The sequence below is a fragment of the Oryx dammah genome, unplaced genomic scaffold (assembly GCF_014754425.2).
Source record: "Oryx dammah isolate SB20612 unplaced genomic scaffold, SCBI_Odam_1.1 HiC_scaffold_4, whole genome shotgun sequence".
Taxonomy (NCBI): Eukaryota; Metazoa; Chordata; class Mammalia; order Artiodactyla; family Bovidae; genus Oryx; species Oryx dammah.
The window spans coordinates 81,603,208-81,624,191 of record NW_024070188.1 but is presented as its reverse complement, the minus strand read 5'-3'; the positions used below and the strand labels follow the sequence as shown (position 1 = coordinate 81,624,191).

The 20,984-nt window shown below is 50.5% G+C and overlaps 1 protein-coding gene across 1 annotated transcript in view; it reads right to left on the bottom strand.

Annotated features, from left to right (window-relative positions):
- TULP4 (TUB like protein 4) overlaps positions 1–20,984 on the bottom strand; it is a 201,652-nt gene continuing 180,668 nt past the window's right edge. Inside the window, exons 9-15 of the mRNA XM_040238900.1 lie at positions 20,584–20,818; positions 17,670–17,814; positions 14,482–14,626; positions 12,547–12,640; positions 11,305–11,448; positions 6,421–8,942; positions 1–4,818 (exon numbers count right to left, since the gene is read on the bottom strand). Coding sequence (XP_040094834.1) covers positions 4,702–4,818; positions 6,421–8,942; positions 11,305–11,448; positions 12,547–12,640; positions 14,482–14,626; positions 17,670–17,814; positions 20,584–20,818 — 3,402 coding nt within the window. The 3' untranslated portion in view covers positions 1–4,701. The remainder of the gene's footprint in view (positions 4,819–6,420; positions 8,943–11,304; positions 11,449–12,546; positions 12,641–14,481; positions 14,627–17,669; positions 17,815–20,583; positions 20,819–20,984) is intronic.

Below are 20,984 nucleotides of genomic sequence, written 5' to 3'. Positions count from 1 at the left end.
TGAAAATTTTATTAAGCAATAGCTGACAACTCTTACAACTTCAAATCATCAAGAAAAAAAATGAGATTGATCCATCTTAATAATAAAGATGGAAAATAATTTGGACAAACCACATCATTTTGAATGCAAATCACCAATGCCCTCTAGAATACCTCCTGCACAATCAAACACATAAGGAGAGAGGAGACCAGGGTGAGCTCATCAGAATGAAATTTGGAAACCTCAACAGATCTTGCTTGGAAAGTGAAACAAAGCAGGATGCTGAGTTCAGAAACCAACCGACAGGAGAGGAACTGGTGCAGCACCAGGCGGGGGCGGGAACATGCAGGGGGTCTGGTTTGGTCTAGGGCCTGTGCACCTGCACTGTGCTCGTAACCGTTAGGAAAACACAAACAAACAAAAAAAGGAAAAAGGAAACGCCGGTAGTAATAAACTCAGAAAGTGTGTCCAAATTTACAGTACTCAAATGATGCATTTATAAACAAATGCAAAAACAATACTCCTCTTGGTAAAATAATACAGTGCCTTCTTCAGTCAAGCTCAAACTTTTCTATGACACAAAAGAAATTGTATCTACAGTAAACAAGGTCTTAGAACCATTCCCCCTCCCCCTTAAAAGAACGTATAAACAGAAAACACAGGTACAAGTTACAAGAAAATCACACAGAGCCAAAGAAACGAAAACCACAACCCTTCAGAGTTTCATCAGCCAGAGATAGGCAGACACACGAATGGTGAAGAGTTTTTGAGTTGTGTGCTATGACAAAAATCCCAGGAACTTGCACTACATCTGGACACATCTTGTCTCAACCAACTCTGTTCACAACCACTGACTTGGCCGAACGATACATGGCCCACGGGGGACACAATGGGTTCCTTCTTGAGAAATCTGCACACGAAGATCGTGCAACACTGCAGAGCACACTCGGTAACTCAAGCAGACGAGGCATACACTCCTTTGTCTTTTTCCTACCCACCCTTTAGGGCAAATGGTGACTTGTTTTAGGGCCATTCTCAGAGGTGCCCACCAAGGAGGGCACACACGTGTGGCTCCTCTGTTTTACTGTGAATTGCTGTGCTTAGTCTTCGTCAGTCATGTGATCCCATGGACTGTAGCCTGCCGGGCTCCTCTGTCCGAGGAGTTCTCCAGGCCAGAATACTGGGGTGGGTTGCCATGCCCTCCTCCTGGGGATCTTCCCAACCCAGGGGTCAAACCCAGGTCTTCCACATTGCAGGCAGATTCTTTACCATCTGAGCCACCAGGGAAGCCCGTGAATACTGGAGTGGGTAGCCTATCCCTTCTCCTGGGGAATCTTCCCGATCCAGGAATCAAACCCAGGTCTCCTGCATTGCAGGCAGATTCTTTACCAACTGAGCTACCAGGGAAGCCTTCCTGGAATTGGTGCTTTTGCATAAGTTTATGAGAACAAACATGATTCCAAACTCACTTGCTTTTAGAGGTAAAGCTTCCAAAAGTATTATTTTAAATGCACTGGTTTACATTCAGTAGGTGGCTTATGAAAACAGGCCAAAAAAAAAAAAAAACTACAAAAGGCCATGTTTTGAAACCTACCTTTCAAGTCTGTAGAGTGGAATGAGGAAACGTACATTTCAGGCCCTCATGCAGGCATTTAGAAGATTGTTCAGGCCATCCTTTCCTTTTACAGATGGATAAACAAGAGGCCCAAGGTCACCCACCAACTCAGTGGCAGAGCTGGCTTGATCTGAGGGTCAGTCTCCTGGCTTTCATCTATGACCACACGTTCAAGTGTCCTCTTGGGGCACACGATAAGGAAGCAACAGCCAAGGGTGAAAACACTGCAAACTCTTTGACTTCTCCTGTCACGAGAGCTTTGACATTTTCCTGCTTTCTTGGTGTGAGTTCTTCTTAGGATACACATACATTCAATGGGCGTACTATACTCAAAGCTGTGCCTTTGGTTTGGTGAGGTTAAACCAAGTTTAAAACTGGTTTTCATGTTTGTTAATATACCGCTTCCCTCAGAGAGGTGTGGATCCTGTTCTGTAGATGACTATTTACTGGGCTAATGTTTTTAACTTTAGAGATTCAGTGAGGTATCTTAATATTCATAAGTTGCTATTAATAAACACTAAGTATGAAGACTTCCACTGCTTAAAGTACTGACTTTGATAGAGACTGACCAAATGAAAGCAATTTTCAAAGTAAGTGAAATCATCACCATTAACTGCAAAGACACCGCTTTACAATGGCTACAGCCACCTGTTTCTGATTGGTGAGTGGTTACCTCCTTCAGGCTGGGGCGGCGGCTGCTCACCAGAGGCAAATTCCTGCCAAACATCCAGGGTGGAGGCCTTCATCCCCATGTAGGAAAAAGGGCTTCTCGGGACTGAGCTAAGCATTCAGCAAGTTTAGTTCATTATCTGTTACAAATACTCACTTTCTCTTCACACATATTTGTCATTTTCATTCCAAGGATTTCTCTTCATTTCACCTCTTATTTTCATTGAAAATAAAATTTTCAACAGAAGGGGAAATAGTATTTTAGGACCTGTTATCTTGAAGAAATCTCCTTTGTATATAATTGATAACACAAAATGAAAAAAAATTACTTTTAAAGGATGAGTAGGAGCTTTTCCCAATTAGAAAAAGTACAAACTGTCCAGCAAAAAAAACCCTTCTACCATATCCTTTTTATTTCTTGTAGCAAAACATACTGCCACCAAATAAGTCGTTACAAACATACTATTTTTCTAAATAAATAATAAAATGGCATAACTCACCAGAACATAGTAACAGAATAATTTCTACGAACACTATCAAAGCAAGATAAATAATTAACTCTTGGACAATAAAACAAGGGAATTGGCTTTAAATTATTTAGAAATAGGCTCTAACCATTATTGCACAACTGATAATAAGCACTGAAACATCATATTAAGCTACACAAACTCATATAAAAGAATTATGTAATTCTGAGTACACAGCTAAATTCTTTCTGGAAAAATTTACCCACCAAAGAATCAGGCTCAATATTTCAAAATATGGGAACCTCTGGTAATAGCGGGGAGATGGCCTTCACCATATTTAAAACCTCACCTGTGTTTCTTCGGGGTCTGGAGAAAATGCTAAGGGGATGTCATCTTTCAGTGGGCCTGTTTCCTTCCCAATTTTTAAACTAAAAAAGAAGACTAAAAACCAATTTTTTTATTTTGAAAATATGTTTCTGCAGTATCTTCCACTTGTTTCTTTTTAAACAAAATCCACATTTAGGACTCTAAACCAGCAGACAGTTCCTGTGTTCCTGCCCTACTCTCACAGATATGAGTAACCAAAAACATGAACTGGGTCGTGTTATGAGCAGGGCTGAATATGGCCCAGCAAGTCCCCTAGGAGAGGGAGATGGGAAAAAATAATCTCTGGATTTTTGCTGTTGCAATTGTTGCAACAATTTTGTTGTTGCAAGCAACAGTCAAGGAACTTCGGTAGGTTCTGTAACTTTAACCATGTTCTCCCAGTGGTTTATCATCTCAGTAAACAGTCTGTACAGTTAATAAACAACTTTTTTCCCCCCTAGAGAAGTTGGTGGGGCTCTTGTCAAAGAACTGATTATAACTGTATCTTTTCACACCCTGGCAAGTGCCTAACATCTTTTATTTTTTGTTACGTTTCTAATCTGTTGGAAAACGTCTCTAGCCAACTGAATTTTAATACAGCCCCAAAGAGGAAAGGAGTACTTTCAAATCAGTGCTGTCAGCATTTTTAGGAAGAAAAAGTACAGAACAGTGTTATCTAATGGGAAAAATACTGTGTCGGTTGGGGTTCCCAGATCCCACGGTGAGAGCGGGAGAGGGAGGGAAGCCCCACTTCTTGGCCTCTAGTGACACATCCCTGCAGCCCAGGAAACCACGGCCCCCAGCACATGTGGGGAGCTTGATCAGCTGGAAGGATCGCTGAGCTGACGGAATTCTGACACATTGGGGATCTAGTGGAGGCATCAATGTAGATGTGCTGATGAGCGTGGCCCTTGGACCTCGCACACACCCGCAGGAGTCCCTTCCTCCTGTCATCCTTCCCTGTCAGCTCACGAGCATATCCTTTTATACCTGGCAACAGCACCCCCGGGAAAAAAGCCTCCTTTTATTAGTCAAACACAGTGCATTTGCCAAAATACCCTTCATTAATCAAGTCACCTCGGGGGGTGGGGAATAACATAACGTGTGAATTAAACGGTGCCCCACCAAGAGAACCTGTACCTTCAGGATTTTTTGGTTGTGTTATTCTTTAAACTTTTTTTTTTTACACTAGTGGTGATGTTGGAGGAATAATAAAAGCTGGATGTTGTAGAGGAGGAAAACGACACAAGCTCCTAGTCTCGGAGAAGCAGCCAGGCAGGAGGCTGGCTGACCTTCCCTTGGAAGGGCCCCCCGGCCTGTGGCCGACAGAAACAAACCCAGGAGGACATCCATTCCCACAGCAGCCTTGCTTCCCAAGCACCTCCAGCTGCCTTGCACCCTTCGGTTCCAAATGCCACTCTCCTATATCTTACTTTTGTTTAAAAAGAAGGGGAAAAAAAAAAGACAATAAAGAATAGTAAAAACCCAAACAAATAACGACGAAAGGTCAGTGCCCTCTCCTGGGCCTGAGAGATGTTTCCAGTTCTGCCCTTGTCTTCTGGGCCCCGGAGGTCAGGCCTCTCTCTCCTGCCCATACCAGGACCCTCACTTGAGGCGCTGAGTCACGTTGGCCAGGGCGACCGCGAAGGCCTGCACGGCAGAGAAGGGGTACTGGAAATCCAGGATGTAGGCACTGCCGTCGATCCTCCCGACCTGCATCACCTGGGGTGGGGGGGGGTGGGGTGGGGAGGCAGACACGTTAAAGGAGACCCTCAGGGCCGCTCCCAACAGAGGCAGACAGCACGTCTGTGAGAGATCTGCGACTCTGATAAGCTCCTCAACCTAACTGTGAGTTAGTGGGAAATAAACGCATGGAGGACCATGTTGAACTGTGCGATGGGGAGGCCACGAGAAAGATTCGGAACATGGGGAGCTCCGTGGGTCAGAGGAAGGGGTTTCTCCACCAAGGAAATAGAAAGGAGAAAGGAGCAGCAGAGAAAGGAATCTCCAAGCTGAAAGAGGCTTAAGAGAACCACTGCTTGTGACTGTCAGACGTCCCTGCTCAGAGTGGGACCAGGAGAGCATGCCCAGTCCCCTCGTGGGCCTCTGTGTTCCGGTCACCCCAGGGCTTACTGGGACCACATTGCTGATGTTGTTACATGACATTTATTTGTTCATGGTCTCTTTCTCATTTTTGGAAACTCCATGAGGACAGGGAGCTTTCCTTAGTGCTCTAATTTCAGCACTCAAAACAGAGGTCGGCAAACTCTCTGGTAAGGGCAGATAATAAACATTTCAGACTTTGCAGGTCATGTGGACTTTGCCACAACTACTGAACTGCTGTTGTAGGGTGAGAGCAGGGTAGACAGTACTGAAGTGGACGGATGTGGCTCTCAGTAAAACTTTATAGAAAGAGGCTGCAGGCTGGGTGGGCCTGTGGGCCATAATTTGCCAACTCCTGGGCCCAGAAGATTGCCAGGCATATAGCAGGTACTCTATAAACATTTGTTGAGCAAATTAACAATGTTGAGATTTAAATGAGCAGTGAAAAGAGTTCCCAGAATAGTAGGGAAGGATAGTCCAGAATGACAGCCATGCAGTGGGACCACAAGAACTCCAGGTTGGAACAGGAAGAACTGAGAAACTACGAAAAAGGCTCAAGTGTACCAAGAGGAGATGCTTGTTCTGCTGGAGAGTCAGGGAAGGACTTAATGACAGAAACAGAGAAATAAGCAAACAGAAGCTGGGTAATCGTTACATCTAGCGCAACGAGCCTACACAGGGAAGGAAATATAGTGGCTCAGACATGAGTCATATTCAGAGGCACAATCAGGGACCAATGACAACTGATTTACCTGGGAAAAGGGGAAGGGAAAGTTCACCTGTGCTGGGGGGAGACTAGGGTGAAGAAAATGAACCCTCAAGTTGCTTAGAGAGAAATAAGTACATGAGGCTCAGAACTGAAAAATCAAGAGACAGCAGCAGAAATGTGTTCTTTGCCAATGCATCGACAGACACCAGGAAAAGCACACAGAACTCTGGGAGGGTAGGGTCTGGGAGCGGGCAAGTGCCTGCTACTTTCCTCATGGGTCTTGTAGGAACCATCGGACTTTAAAAAAATCAGGACATGGATTAGTTTGGTGAGAAATGAGAGACGGGCACACTGAAAATGAGAGGTCCGAGTGGTCCCACCCTAAGAGACATCAGCTGCTTCCCACAGTTCCCATCGGCCTTCTGAACGATTCTCCTCGAAGACCAAAGCCCAGAGATCTGTCGCGACCAGAAGGTAGCGTTCTGGCTGCACCCCAGGACATGGCTTCTTACCTGCCGCCCCTCCAGCTCGATCTGGAAGTTCTTTGCCGACTCCTGGGTCACCCGCCCCCCGAAGTCCAGCTGGTACACCTGGGTGGCCTCATTCCAGAGCGGTTGCTTGTTGGCCATGACGTACACGAAGCCCTGGCTGCCCAGTCGGCCGTCCTCCTTCTCGCTGGCCTTCCTGCACTTGAACTCCTCCAGCTCGCTGGCTGCCCGCAGGCTCCTCTTGCTCTTCCAGCCCTTCTTGCTGCCCTGGCTCTGGTTCATCAGCTCATCTCCGCTGATGAAGAGCTCTGGCTCGCTCTCTGAGCTGTCCTGGAACTCATTCGTCTTATTCAGCTTCTTCGACTTCAGCTGGTCCTTCTGACTCTTTACTTTCTTCTTCTCCCTCCCCAAGCGGGGGCTGGAGATGAGGGAATTAAAATCACTCAGCGTCCGAGCCTCCTTCTTCACCTTGCCCTCGGTGATGGCCTGAACACTGCCCTCCTCTGCCCGGCTGTCCAGCCGCTTTCGGTTCTTCTTCCCAAATTTCTCTGTCCGCTGGGGGATCGGGCTCTCCGTCAGGGAGAGGACTTCCTGGAAGTTGTCTGCGGTCTCCACCATCACCTCTGTCCCCAGGTGGCTTTGGAGGTCAGTGGGCGGGGGGGACACCAGGGGCTTCTCCACCACCAAGTGTGTCTTGGCGGGGAGAGTGCCCTGGGGGTTCTGCACGGGCGGGCAGGAGCTGTAGGAGTTCCAGGGGTGCAAGGCGATAGGCGGCAGCTGTAAACTGGAGCAGGCACTGCTTCCCGGGTACATGGGGGGCAGGGTGCAGTAGGCCAGGCTGGGCGGGTAGGCGGGCTGCAGAACCACGGTGGACTCCTGCTGGGCAAACTGCGCTGGGGCCAGGGCATCTTTCGGGGAGCAGGGAGCCTGTACCCCCGGCAGTGGGGAGGTGCTGTAGCCGGCCGGGTAGGGCACCCCCATCCCATAGCCAGGCTGGAAAGTGGCAGCAGGGCTGGCGGGAGCCTTGGGGGAGACGAAGGGCACTCGGGACACGTCCAGGTGCTGGCTCGGACCCACCATCAGAGGGGGCAGTTTCAGGGGGTTGGGCATCGTGCTCTGGGCTGTCCTTTCCTGAGGGACCCACACGTCCTCCCCCAGCACGGGGTCCCACTGGTAGGGGGGTGGCCGCTTAACGGCCACAGCGGCCTCGCCCAGCGCCGGGTGCCTCGGCGGCTTGTCGGCCGGACAGTGCTGGGCCAGAGCCTCGTCCTCCGTGAAAGCCGAGTTCACATAGTCGGCACGCTCGCGGGCGCCTTCAGCCGCGCCCAGGAGACTGTAGGACGACTGGGAGGTCAGCGGAGAGGTGCTGGCTGCATGCGCCAGGCTGGTGCCTGGCTGCGCCCCCGGGTCGGGCCGGCCCGCCGTGCCCCCTGCGCCGCTGCACTGGCTGCAGGTGTAGAGCGCGGGCGGTGGCCGCGCGGGGAAGGGTGCTGCACCCTTGGGCTTGGGCGGGTGCGGCAGCGGCCGCGGGGGCTCCGCCAGCTGCGCCGCCCTGAGCGCCGCCTCGCGGTTGTTCCTGCGCAGCGTGGCGTGGATGAGGCCGCCGTCTGGCCTCTGCCCCACGCCCCGGCTGGGGCCCAGCGGGCCGGCGAGGTCGGGGTAGGGTGGTGGGTCCCCCGGGGGGATGGAGTAGCGCGGGACTGTCAGGCGGTTCAGGGTGGCGCTGGTACAGGGCTGCGGGACCTTCTTCTCGGTGGCCGTGAGCCTCAGCGTGGCCGAGCTGCCCGGGCCGGGCAGCGTGTAGGTGTTCTGCGAGCAGAGCATCCGCGTCCGGGGCCGGCACACCTCTTCCACGTTGCCGCTGCTGTCGAAAGTGGTGATCCGCTCGTAGCCCAGGGGTGGCTGGTAGTGCGCCGCTGTGGGGTACGGAGAGAAGTCGCCCTTCTTCAAGCACGTGTCCACCGGGGGCTGTGGCGGCGGCAGCGGGGGCGGCGGTGCCGCAGTGGTAGGGGCGGCAGGGATGGTTCCGGGGTAGGGGGGCGGGGGGTTCATCTTGGCCACCTGGACCTCCTGGGGGGCACTGAACACCACCGCGTCCCCCTCGGTGGCCAACTGGGGCACCGGCCGCAGGGCCTTGGCTGGCTTCTGCAGATGCTCATGGTCTCGGTCGCCGTGGTCCAGCATGGACAGCTGGATGGCCCCCTGGGCTGGCGGCGGCAGGGAGAGCTGAGGCGGGTTGGGGAGGCTGCGGCCCACCTCCACGCCTCCGAAGATCACCTGGCCGGGGCTGGAGTAGCGGCTGGACACGGGGTACTGGCTGGACACGGGGTACTGGGTGGCACTGTCACTCGCGTGTTCGGCACCGCCCACGGCTGTGGTCTGATTGGTCAGGACGTCCAGCTGCACATTCTGGTTGGCCAGCAGGGACTGCACCAGCCCGATGCTCTGCGTGGGGGACATGGCTTGAGCCGAGCTGTGGATGGGGGCGATGGGGATGTTCACGGTACAGGGCGGGTTGTTTTCGGGTACACCAGATGCTCCTGTCACTGGAAGGCAATTAGGGAGATGAGCTGCTTAGAAAACAGTGCCATGAAACTGGGTCAGCACAACTCATCCCATCCTCCTGCATACCAAATGCAATGGCTACAGAGGAAGGCATGTTTGCTTAGGGAAAGCCAGACAGTTCACACAAGTTATGCAAAACTTCTCTAATGTTTCTAGATCACACAGGATAAACCTGATGGGTCTCAGGGCAGCCTACAGTCATCCATAAGCTTAGGGCATTGCCAGAGCTTTTCAATAAATACCATGTACCTGAATGGCACTGGGGCATATAACTGTTTAAAGATGCTGATTACTCGTGATACTGATAAAAGGGGCCACTGTTTTGTGCAGGAAGCGGGCAGTGGTACAGTATCAAAGTCCGCTGAAGACTCAAAGCCTAGGCTTTGGGGTAGATTTCTCCAGAGTTATGGGCTGGTCAGTGTAGGACGTGTCCTGCAGCACATGTGTGTCTGAGATTTGTATATAAATTGTTTCTATAAATAGAACCATGTGAAATGCAGCAGAAAAGGCCACTGGAAAGACTCTTCCAGCAAATCTGCATATGAGGGGAAGGGTCATTTCCTAATTTATCTGCTTTTTAGCATTTCAAATTGTATGTAAGGTGAGCCACACTCAATAAACCCTGTAGATATGTCTTATTTGTACAGTATGCATTTGCACAATGATCAGCAGAACACATGTGAGTGCTCAGGGCCACTGTCTGAATGACCCTGTCTACAGTGTTCACCGAGTGTGCCAAGCTGACTCTCACAGGCCTGTGAGTGCTGCTAGTGTGTGAGAAGGAAATAGAGTTTAACAGGCTAATCACAGAGGCTGGCTGACCTTTCACCAGGACTGTAGCATGAAGCCAGCTGGTTCATGAAAAGCCGAGCCTGCCCTCAGCTCCTGTAACAGACTCTCCCCGCCCCTGGGTGCTCTAGTCAGACAGCACGACCTCCTGGCTGCCCGAACCCGGGCCCCATCTCAAATCTACTCTTTCTGTTCCACTTCCTCTTCCAGATGCTCTCTCCTCTGCATGGAACTCTGAGGGCAGGCATCTTCCCCACTAAAGGAGGGTCTCTGTCATGTTCTGAGCACTGAGTGTAAGCCCCTCATCCACAGGGAACAGCAGACGATTATGACCACAGCTGAGCGTCAGACAGAGCTCTACCCATCACCTTCCAGGAGAACGGAGGCCAACATGGGGAAAGTGTAAAAGACACTCCTATATCCGAGGCTATGAACAGCAGGGCATGGGCTATATGCTCAAATGTGTGCAGCCTTGCCAAACGGCAGTCTCCTGCGGTTCCAAGACCATGCCCATCAGGACTTCGTGAGTTGATAACATCTGCTTCACCACTCAGAGAGAGAAGCTGTCAGAGAACCAGAGGCGGCTACCATGAGCAAGCCCCACTGCTTTACAGGTAAAAACCGAGGCTGAGAGAAGTCAAGCGAGTCCCCACGTTCAGGGCCTGAGGTAGGATCAGAGCCCCCTGCCCTGCACTCCATGGGGAGGAGCAGAGCCCCTCTGTTTGAGAATGACCAGGGACAGGAGAAGTCCGTGAACCATGCAGGGTTCCTCTGGCTCAGAAACCAGAGATTTTTCAGAGCCTTTTACATAATTGCAGGCAGGCTTTTTTGAGAATAGTCACAGACAAGTAACTGGTAGACTAATTACAAATCATTTTAATCTATTAATAATCAAAATAGGGTCCCCTGACCAGAAAGCACTTAAATTAATTTGAGATGCTACAAATATCTCAAATTTGTAAACCAGAATTTTAAAACCTTGTACCAGATTTTAACTCAGACCAGGCTTCCATGCACAGAGCCCTGCACTGCACTTCAGAGAGAGGGAGGCTGAAATGCAAAGGTTTTCCACCCTGGAGCCAGGGCAGGTTTGAGAAACCGGGCTTTGTGGGCACAGGGTCATCTCAGTGATGTCATTCTCTAAGCAGGGGCTGACAGGATGAGGGCTGGCCTAGGGCCGGTGAGACCAGGCTTCAGTTCTGATTTCTGAGTCCTGACTGGTCCTGATAACGTCTCTTTATCTGGGCATGGGACCAAGAGGAAAACCATGAGGGTAACGAGATGGTGAAAGTGCTCTGTGAACGTGAGGCATCACGGCCCTGCAATCGTCCTTGCTCTGGTGGCTTCTTCCTCCCCAACCCAGCGACAGGATGTGCCCTTTCTCCTGCGACACCTCACACACCTTCCACCCTGACTGAGGAAGCTGTACCTTTTTCAAACTGCGTCCACAGGCACAGCTGACATGCTGGAATCCTCAACCACTTACCACTCTGCCCCCCACCATTAACAGAGAGTATGGGCTAGTGACAAACTGGCTGACGGGCGTGAGCACACCTGGCAAGTCATCTTCATCTTCACTGAAAACATTCGGGCTGAAGACAGGCAGATTAACGTAGTCCATGGAAATCTTCCGAACTTCCGGGAGATAGATGGTCATCTGCCGCGGCTGGAGATGCAGGAGGCTGGTTTTGTAGATTACTGGTGGGGAGGAGGAGGGACACACAGTCAACAGAGATGCGGCAGAGGACAGCCAGGGCGCCAGCAGAACCCCTCGTGGGAAGGGAGACGGGGCCACGGCGGCTCTGCCGTCAGAAGACAGATCTCGTGCAGGCAGAGCCCAGGGCCCAAGGGGAGCCCTTCCAGGCACAAGACCGCCAACCCCTAACCCGGACACAGAGTGGATGTGGGAACAACACACACCTGGACACAGCAAATTCTCAGTCTATACGACAAACTGCCCAGCCACTCTGCCAGTAGTTCGTCTAGAGAACCACATACATTTCACATGTTAAAGACAAATTCTGTTCTGGAATGAGCTGGGTATGATAAATTCATTTTGAAATAACCTCATTTGTAATCAGAAGGATAATTTAGTGAAAATAGTTATGATAACCACAATGCCAAGCTTGGGGAATCAAATTCTGCTTTTATTCAGGACTGAATTCTGTCTGACTTAAACATCAGGATAGAGACTTAGAGGGAACTGCCACATGCTTTCTATAAAAGGGCCAAATAAATGTGAGCAGTTAGAGCTACTCACTAGCGTTGGGTACAGAGAGAGCCAGATGCTCTGGGTTCCTGCTCGGCTCTGTCCTCCCGATTCCATTTTCCCCAATATCTCAAGCTTCCAACAGACATGACATTTAACTGATACTCGAAAATGAAGTCTATAAAGATTTACCACTAAGAACTGCACTAACGGTCAGCCAACTTGTTCGTATAGCCTCTAATGCTCTCTTTTTGACTTTGCTCAGAAATTTCTTTTGCTTCAAGAAACTGAGGACACTGGTACCAAAATCTGCCCACAGTAAAAGGCCAGAAATCAAAATGACCAGAAAACCTATCAGAGCTTTTGGCTATTTTTATCATCCAGGGCTTGTATAAAAAAAATGAAAGCACCATGGGGGGAAAAAAAAATTGAACAATAATTCTATTCTTCACTAAATCATGGTGGCTTGAGTCAAACTTTGGAGGGAAATACAAATTAATCTTTCAGTGCTGTAAGAGCTCATTGTACACCACTGGAGGTTGAAATTGATTCCTGAGTCTGAGTTCCGAAGGGGGTGCAGCGCTTACCTGCACCGAGGTTGGTTGGCAGGAAAGCAGCCAAGCCCACGATCTTAAATTTGGTTCCCCAGATATTAGACGTGACCTGAGCGAGATAGTTGTGCTGTGGGAAAAAGGAAGAAGAATCACAATCTGTTTCCATATTTTCTATCAATCACTTAAGAAGTAAGAATGCTAACACTTTTTGCTTAAAAAGCTGCTGGCGGTGGCTGCTGATGGAAATATTCACCCTGTGTCATTCCACCATTTTCAAGACCAGATGCTGATGAGAGCACACCAGCCCTGTTTCCAAATGGTGGCTCACGGGCTGTGGTTCTTGGGTCGGGAGCAAGGGGTGGATGGATCCCAGTGTGTCCATGCGTGGGGAGGTTAAAAGGTCACAAGAGTGACTTCGGCACACTTTTCTTCGCCTCTCCTTTTGCCCAGTCACTTGAACTACAAGGGTACCAAGCTCTGACTCCATTTTTAGCCTTGAATTCTTATTTCTCCTGGAAACATCAGTTGTACTGATAACCGTGTGTCCCGAGACCATCCAATTATCTGTTTTCTCATTCAATTAAATTTCAAAAAATTTTAAAAGTTATCACTATGCCCCAAACCACACATATACATAGGCTGTGTGTGTGCATGTGTGCACACACAGGTGCAAAAGCAATGATAAAGATGAATAAAACTCAGCTCCTCAAGAAAAGGGAACCCTCCAACACTGCTGGTAGAAACATAAGCTGGTACAGCCACTGTGAGAAACAATATGGAGATGCCTCAAAAAACTAAAAACTGAAATACCATATGAAAAGATATGTGCACTTCTAATCCAAGACATGGAGGCAACCTAACTACCCAATAATAGATAAATGGGTAAAGAAGCTGTGGTAAACACACACACACTAAAATATTCCTCAGCCACGGAAAGAGTGAAATATTAGCCATCTGCAATAACACGAACAGACCTGGAGGCTGTATGCTAAGTGAAGTATGTCAGACAAGTACTGCATGATTTCACTTACATGTGGACTGCAAAAAACAAAACAAATGAACAAACATAAAACAGAAACAGATTCATGGGGAATGAACAGGTGGTTGCCAGGGTAGGGGTGGAGGGTGATGAGTGAAACTGAGGGAGATTGAGAGCTACAACTCCAGTTACAAAATAAATACTTTCAGGGATGAAATGTACAGCATGGAGAATATAGTCAATAACATTGTAATAACTTTGTATGGTGACAGCCAGTAAGCAGACTTATCATAGTGACCATTTTAAAATGTATAAAAATACCAAATCACTATGTTGTACACCAGTAACTAACAATAGTGTTGCAGGTCAATTATAGTTAAAAACAAAAACCTGTATACACACATACCCTCAGCTTATAACCCTAGGGAGGAGATAAGGCTTGTAGTTATTCACACACAAGGGAGTTGCTGAGAAAGGATAAGGGAGCATAAACAGGATGCACTGGCCTTATTGTGGCTAAGCCAGGGAAGGCAGGCTTTGGACAGAGGTGGTTATAGCTGGAAACCTTTAGACAGAAACCATGGGGAGCAGACAAGAAGGTGGGCCCACTGATCGGGAGATGCAGGCAGAAAGTGGAAAAGGCAGTCAATCGCAAGGCAGGGGCCCCGGGGTGAAGGGGGCCAGGAGGGAGACAGGCCGGCCAGACATGGGGCTGCGACCAGGGCGGGGCTCCTGGGACACTGGGAGTCACTGAGGGGTCAGGAGTGGTTGGGGGTCCTGCGGTGGACGTGAGGAGATGTCTCAAGCAGAGCTGCCTTCGAGAAGGCTCTTGTGGCAGCCACGGGGATCCCTGAGGTGGGAGGGAAGCCGAATGGGACAAGGAGGTGACAAGGGTCCTGAGGGGCTGCTGTCCCAGGCATGGAGACGGTCCCCAGGGCTCAGCCACCCTCATGCACGTGCAAGGGGGAAGGGCAGCGGGGCTCTGATACCTGAGTGATGTCTTCAAAGGGGAACTCCCTCCGCGCCAGGCTGGGCGAGCCAATGGACGGCTTGCGCATGGGCAGGCGAGGAGAGCGGGAGAGCTCCTGAGCAGCTCGCGACAGCTTGGGGGACTTCCGGGCCTCGATGTTGATCCTGCAGAGACCAGGCCGGGGTCAGGCACCTACCCATAGGTCCCCGGGACCTCCTCACTCTCGAGCAGCCCCTGTGGACGTCACACTCTCAGGGGTGGGGCCCTTAATTTAATCAAGTCCATACCGCCTGCTTTTTTGCCTTTCGAACATGAGGAAAGAAGGACAGAATTGTATGTGGAATAATATATATTTATAAATAAACTGCAGTTAGATCAAGTGATTCATTTGTAAGGAACTTTTACTTGAGGCTTCTCTGGTGGCTCAGATGGTAAAGAATCTGCCAGCAGTGCAGGAGACCTGGGTTAGATCCCTGGGTTGGGAAGATCCCCTGGAGAAGGGAATGGCCACCCCACTCCAGTATTCTTGCCTGGAGAATTCCAGGGACAGAGAAACCCTGCAGGCCCCAGTCCATGGGGTTGCAAAGAGTTGGACACAACTGAGCAACTAACTGGAGAAGGCAATGGCACTCCACTCCAGTACTCTTGCCTGAAAAATCCCATGGATGGAGAAGCCCCAAAGGGTTGCAGCCCCTCACGGGGTCACTGAGGGTCAGACACACTGAGTGACTTCACTTTCTCTTTTCACTTTCATGCATTGGAGAATGAAACGGCAACCAACTCCAGTGTTCTTGCCTGGAGAATCCCAGGGACGGAGGAGCCTGGAAGGCTGCAGTCCATAGGGTTGCACAGAGTTGGACATGACTGAAGTGACTAAGCAGCAGCAGCAGAGCAACTAATGCTTTCACTTGAGAATTAGCTTTCACTTTCTACTAACACTGGGCCTCCCAGGTGGCTCAGTGGTAAAGCATCCACCTGCAGTGCAGGAGACCTGGGTTCAATTCATGAGTCAGGAAGATCCCCTGCAGAAGGCAATGGCAACCCACTCTACTATTCTTGCCTGGGAAATCCCACGGATGGAGGAGCCTGGTGGGTTGCAGTCCAAGGGGTTGCAAAAGTATCAGACACGACTTAGCAGCTAACCAACAACAACAAATAGTGTGTTTAGAAATGCATTCTGTCAGGGGCTGACAAAATTAATCCTGGGGAAAATGGCGGGTGGGAAGAGTTATTTCTCACCTGAAGGCCACAATAACTTCACAGGTCCTAATACATGATATTCAGATTTCAACAGACTGACCTAGCATTTCGCCACTATATTTAAACTAAACTAGCAGATCTAAAGTTTTCCTTCGGTTTCCGTGGTTATGACATGGGGGACATGTGTTTAACGCCAATCTGCCCCAGAGAGTACAGTATTATAAAGATGAATATGGTAAGGCTGATGGCACCCTATGACGGAAAAGCACTGAACCTCACATATTTGGGCTTGAGGACTCAATAAGTCATCTAGGGCTGAGGAAGACGGAGCTGGTTAAAGTTCTTGTGTTGAGGACAACCAGCCTGGCTGCAGGGTGGGGGGATTCACTGGGAGATGGCAGGAAGGAGGGCAGGCTCTGGAGACTGCAACCCAGGAACTTTAGAGGATATTTAGAGGTGAGGGTCTCAGTGATGATCAATGCACCCTTTAAGGAAATCGGGGTCCAGGTCAGGGAGCTCAGACAGGGAATGCTGGGTTTCTTATCTGTAACAACATAGGCCCTTCCGTCTACTCTCAGCGTTTTGCCACTCCTTATGACAAGCTTTAGGATTATTAATTTTTATTTCACTACTTTCCCATTACAGAATTATAGGCATGTAATTGACATTTTCTATAACACATTACATACACTGTAAAAACCTCTTCCTTACTCTTCTCAAAGTAGAAGATAAAACAAGATTGAGAAAGGAGTAAGGCAGGGCTGTCTGCTGTCACCCTGTTTGTTTAATCCATACACTGAGCACATCATGAGGAATGCTGGGCCAGATGAGTCGTAGGCTAGAATTAAGATGGGGGGAGAAACATCAACAAACTCAGATATGCAGATGATACCACTCTGATGGTAGAAGGCAAAAAGGAACTAAAGAGCCTCCTGATGAGGGTGAAAGAGGAGAGTGAAAGAGCCAACTTAAAAATAATATTAAAAAAACTAAGATCATGACATCTGACCCCATTACTTCATGGCAAATAGAAGGGGAAAGGTGGAAGTAGTGACTGATTTCCTCTTTGTGGGCTCTAAGATCACTGCAGATGGTGACTGCAGCCATGAAATCAGAAGACATTTGCTTCTTAGCAGGAAAGCTATGAGAAACCTAGACAGTGTGTTGAAAAGCTGAGATATTGCTCTGCTGACAAAGGTCCGTATAGTCAAGGCTATGGTCTTCCCAGTGGTTACATACAGTTGTGACAGCTGGACCGTAAAGAAGGCTGAGTGCCAAAGAATTGATGCCTTCAAACTGTGGTGTTGGAGAAGACTTCTGAGAGTCCCTTGGACAGCAAGGAGATCAAACCAGCCAATCTTAAGGGAAATCAACCCTGAATACTCATTGAAAGGACCGATGCTGAAGCTGAAACTCCTGTGTTTTGGTCATCTGATGCAAACAGCTGACTCAGTGGAAAAGTCCCTGATCCTGGGAAAGATTGATGGCATAAGGAAAAGAAGGCGTTAGAGGATGAGACAGCTGGATGGCATCAGCGATGCAATGGACATGAACTTGGGCACACTTTGGGAGCTGGTGAGGGACAGGGACGCCTGGTGTGCTGCAGTCCATGGGGTCACAAAGAGTCGGACACGACTGGGTGACTGAACAACAATTTGACATTCTCTTTAACATGCTACATACACTGTAAAGCCTCTTCCTTACTCTTCTCAAAGTGCAAGATAAAACGAGCTCCCTGGCTGTGACCCCCATGGCACCTACCATCGGTGCTGACCCCTGGAAGTTTTGCGTGCTTAGCAGACCTCCTCCTGGACGCTTTTTTCTGTCGCAAAGGAGAGGATGAGAGAAGCTAAGAAGGCAGCAGGCAGGCCTTTTGGATGAAAGGTGGGCACACCCGCTGCCTGTGCCCCTCAGCTGTTGGTTTCAGTGCGACTCTGCCGCAGACACACCCCTGACACATCTCCAGAGACACACAGCAGGGAGCACACTCCTGCACGTCCAGGTTACCTTGGGAGTTTGGGTGATTTGCTAGCTCGGGAGATTTTGGGAGACTTCTTTGCAGCCCAGTCATCACTCAGTTCAATGTCACTGGAGTCTGAACAGTTGCAGCTGTCGATCATGGTGGAAATCAAGCTGTTTCCATAGATTTCATCTGGTGAGACAGCAAGCAGCAACATTTAGGGGAGTGACGCCGATTAGCCCCCAGCAGTAGTCGTTACTGGAAACCAGAGGACAGACTCACTCCACAGGCTGTCACTTTTAGTCTAGAGGTTGAAACAGGAAGGAGCAGGACAGTTTTCCTTCTACATTTTCATGCTATTCCAGTTGCTATCAACATGGGTGTGAATCGTAATGCCTCTGGAATGTACAAAACAGCCTGACCCCATTTACCGTGTGGAAAGCTGGAGCCAAATCGGCTGTGCTCTCATGCCACAGGACGCCCCGGCATCAGTCTGGGTCCACATGGGCTCTCAGCAGCCCTGGGACCCAGGCCACGCAAGCGGCTTGCCGACTCAGGGCCCTCCCAGCCCCGTCACTGCCCCCTGGGGGCCTGCTGCTGACCCAGGACCTGGGAAGAGACCCCTGTGGGGTTCCAGCCTGCTCTGAGCAATGGCTGGAAGAGGACTCCAGCAGCAGACACCGAGCGGTAGCTGTGGACTCCACGGATGGGCCTGTTTGGGAGCCAGCTGGCCACCAGGCCAGAGATGGAGGCCCCAGGCTGAAGGAGATGTGCAGGGAGTGGGCCGTCACTAAGCCACAGAGCAGATGGAGTTCATGTTAGAGTTTTCCCCCAAAATACCCTTCTCCTTTGCTGACTTCCTCATCCCTTGGGGCTCCAAGAACATTACCTTGCAAAGTAATAAAGAAGCCAAATGAAATTATTTCTAGAATATGAGAGATCTGGCCATTCAAAAGGGCTACTTGCATCTACAAGGATGAATCTGTTCATTCAAACCAGTCTCTAGGTTTCTGAGCACATGGAGGTGACTTCTGCAGACAGGGGCCTCTTGGAGGCCACAGGAGGCAGAGCAGAAAAGCTGGGCAGGGAGGCCGCTGACACCCCATCTGTGTCACCACCACAGCCCTAAACTGCTGCCCAGACTGGGGAACACAACTCCTGCACCCAGCAAGCCCCAGTGCTGGGCATCCGAGCCCCATCACCTGCCCTGAGTAGTTACAAACTATTAGTAGTTACAAACTATTCCTGAATCAGAGGAAGCTTGGCTATGATTCAGAAACCCGTGAGCCCACAGGATGCTTCCATGTGTTCCTGAGCAACGAGCCAGTCCACTGACCTGAGCAAATTCTGCAACACACCGTCCACTCAACACTGACCTACTTGTGCAGGCCAGGATTTCAACATCGCTATAGGACTCACTACTTGCTCTTTTTCTCACTAATGTCTTAGTTTGTTCGGGCTTCTTTAATAATATACCACACACTGGGTAGCTTATAAACAACAGAAATTAAAGTCTTGCCGTTTTAGAGGCTGGATGTCCCAGGTCAGGGGGCCAGCATGGCTGGGTTCCAGGCCTGCCCTCTTCGGGGCTGTGGACTGCGGGCTTCTCACCGTGCCCTCCTGTGGCAGGAGGGGCCAGTAATCTTACTGCAACCCTTTTTACAAGGCACTGAGCTCATGATATATATAGGCCCTGCCCTCTTGCACTAATCACCTCCCCAAGGGCCCATCCCCTAATACTACTGCCATTTCAACCACCTGAAACCAAGCTGCAAAACAAACTATCAGTGAGTTATTTTATTTTTCTCAGTGAAAATGCTCAGAGCAAAGGTGTCTATGGAGTGAAGCTTATGGCAAAAATACCTCACATGGGCTTAGACAACAGAAATTTACTTTCTCAGTCTGGAGGGCAGAAGTCTGGGATCAGGGTGCCAGCAGGATCAGGTTCTGGTGAGGGCGCTCTCCATTCCTGCTGACAGTCCCGCCTTACCATGTCCTTACACGGCGAGCGCATGTGGAGAGACCAGAGACCTCTCTCCTCCTTCCAAGGCCACGGTCATACTGGATAAGGACCCTACCCTTACAGCCTCCTTCAGTCGTAACTGCCCCTAAAAGCCTTGTCTCCAAACACGGTCTGCAGCACCCTAGCCTGCTGCCCTGCTCAAATTCTTGTCCTTCTCCCATGCAAGATACACACACCCGTCCCGGCAGCCCTCAAGTCTTCTGCCTCACTCCAGAATCAACACTCTCGTCTAAAGTCCAAGGTCCTGTGTAAATCTAAGTCAGACGTGGGGGAAACGCCGTGTACAATTCACACTGAGGCCAAACTCCTTTCCAGCTGTGGAGCAGTGGAAGCAGACAAGCTATGTGTGTCCAAAATACAGCTGTGGGGGCAGGCGCAGGGGAGAGTACTGTCCAAAGTGGGAAGGGAGGGAGGAAGGAGAGGGAGGCTCCTGGGGGAACCGTGCAGGGAGCACCTGGGCACGCCCACGGAGACCAGTCTGGGGGAGCTCCTGGAAGAATGGGCTGGCCCGTCATGCTAGATCTCCATGGATGAGTGGACACTGCTCTCAGCAGTCGGCTAACGCACAGCTAATCGGGGATGAGTAAGATTCTAGAGGGAGGCTGAGGAGTGGGCTGGAGGTTCAGAAGCTTTAACTCTCTTGTTCCCTCTGGGGGGTGGGCAGGCAGCACCCCACTACTGCGCTCCGATCATCTCCACAGCACATAAGGTCCTCAGTGAACACCTGAAAAGTAACCTGCAGAGGCAGCTGCTGGCTGCCTCTCACCACAGCCCCAACCCCACAGAGTCCTACGGAACGCTTTCACAACCCCAGCAGAAGGAGCATTTAGAGAAGCCTTAACTTTTAACAGAGAAATAGAGCGGCTTCAAGGACACTCCTGGCCAGCCGAGGCTGGCTCACGTTTCATCCACAGGCCCCACCTGTGCACGGGCCCCACCTGATCGGCCGTCGGTCCGTGGGTCCATGATGACGAACTCGGGCCGCAGCTTGCTGATGCGCCGGCCCTTGAGGATGGGCACCAGCCCGCCCAGGTGCTCCAGGTAGAGCGTGTAGCACGGGCCGCCCACCTCCGGGTCGTCCTCCGTGCGCTTCATGGTGCAGTGCAGCCGCTCGCTGCCGGCCGAAGGGTAGCTGACGAAGTCCCGCATGTTGTTGGGGTCTGGAATTGGGGGCTGGAGGCAGGACACGGAAGGAAGAGCGTGTGGGCCTCACCGGTGACCCTGCACTGGCTGCGGCTCAGGGACTCATGGCTCTGGGGGCCCATGGGACTCTCCCAGGAGCTTTCAGGGAGACCTCAGCCAGGACCCCACCTTTGACAGTGGAACTGGAACCTGCGGG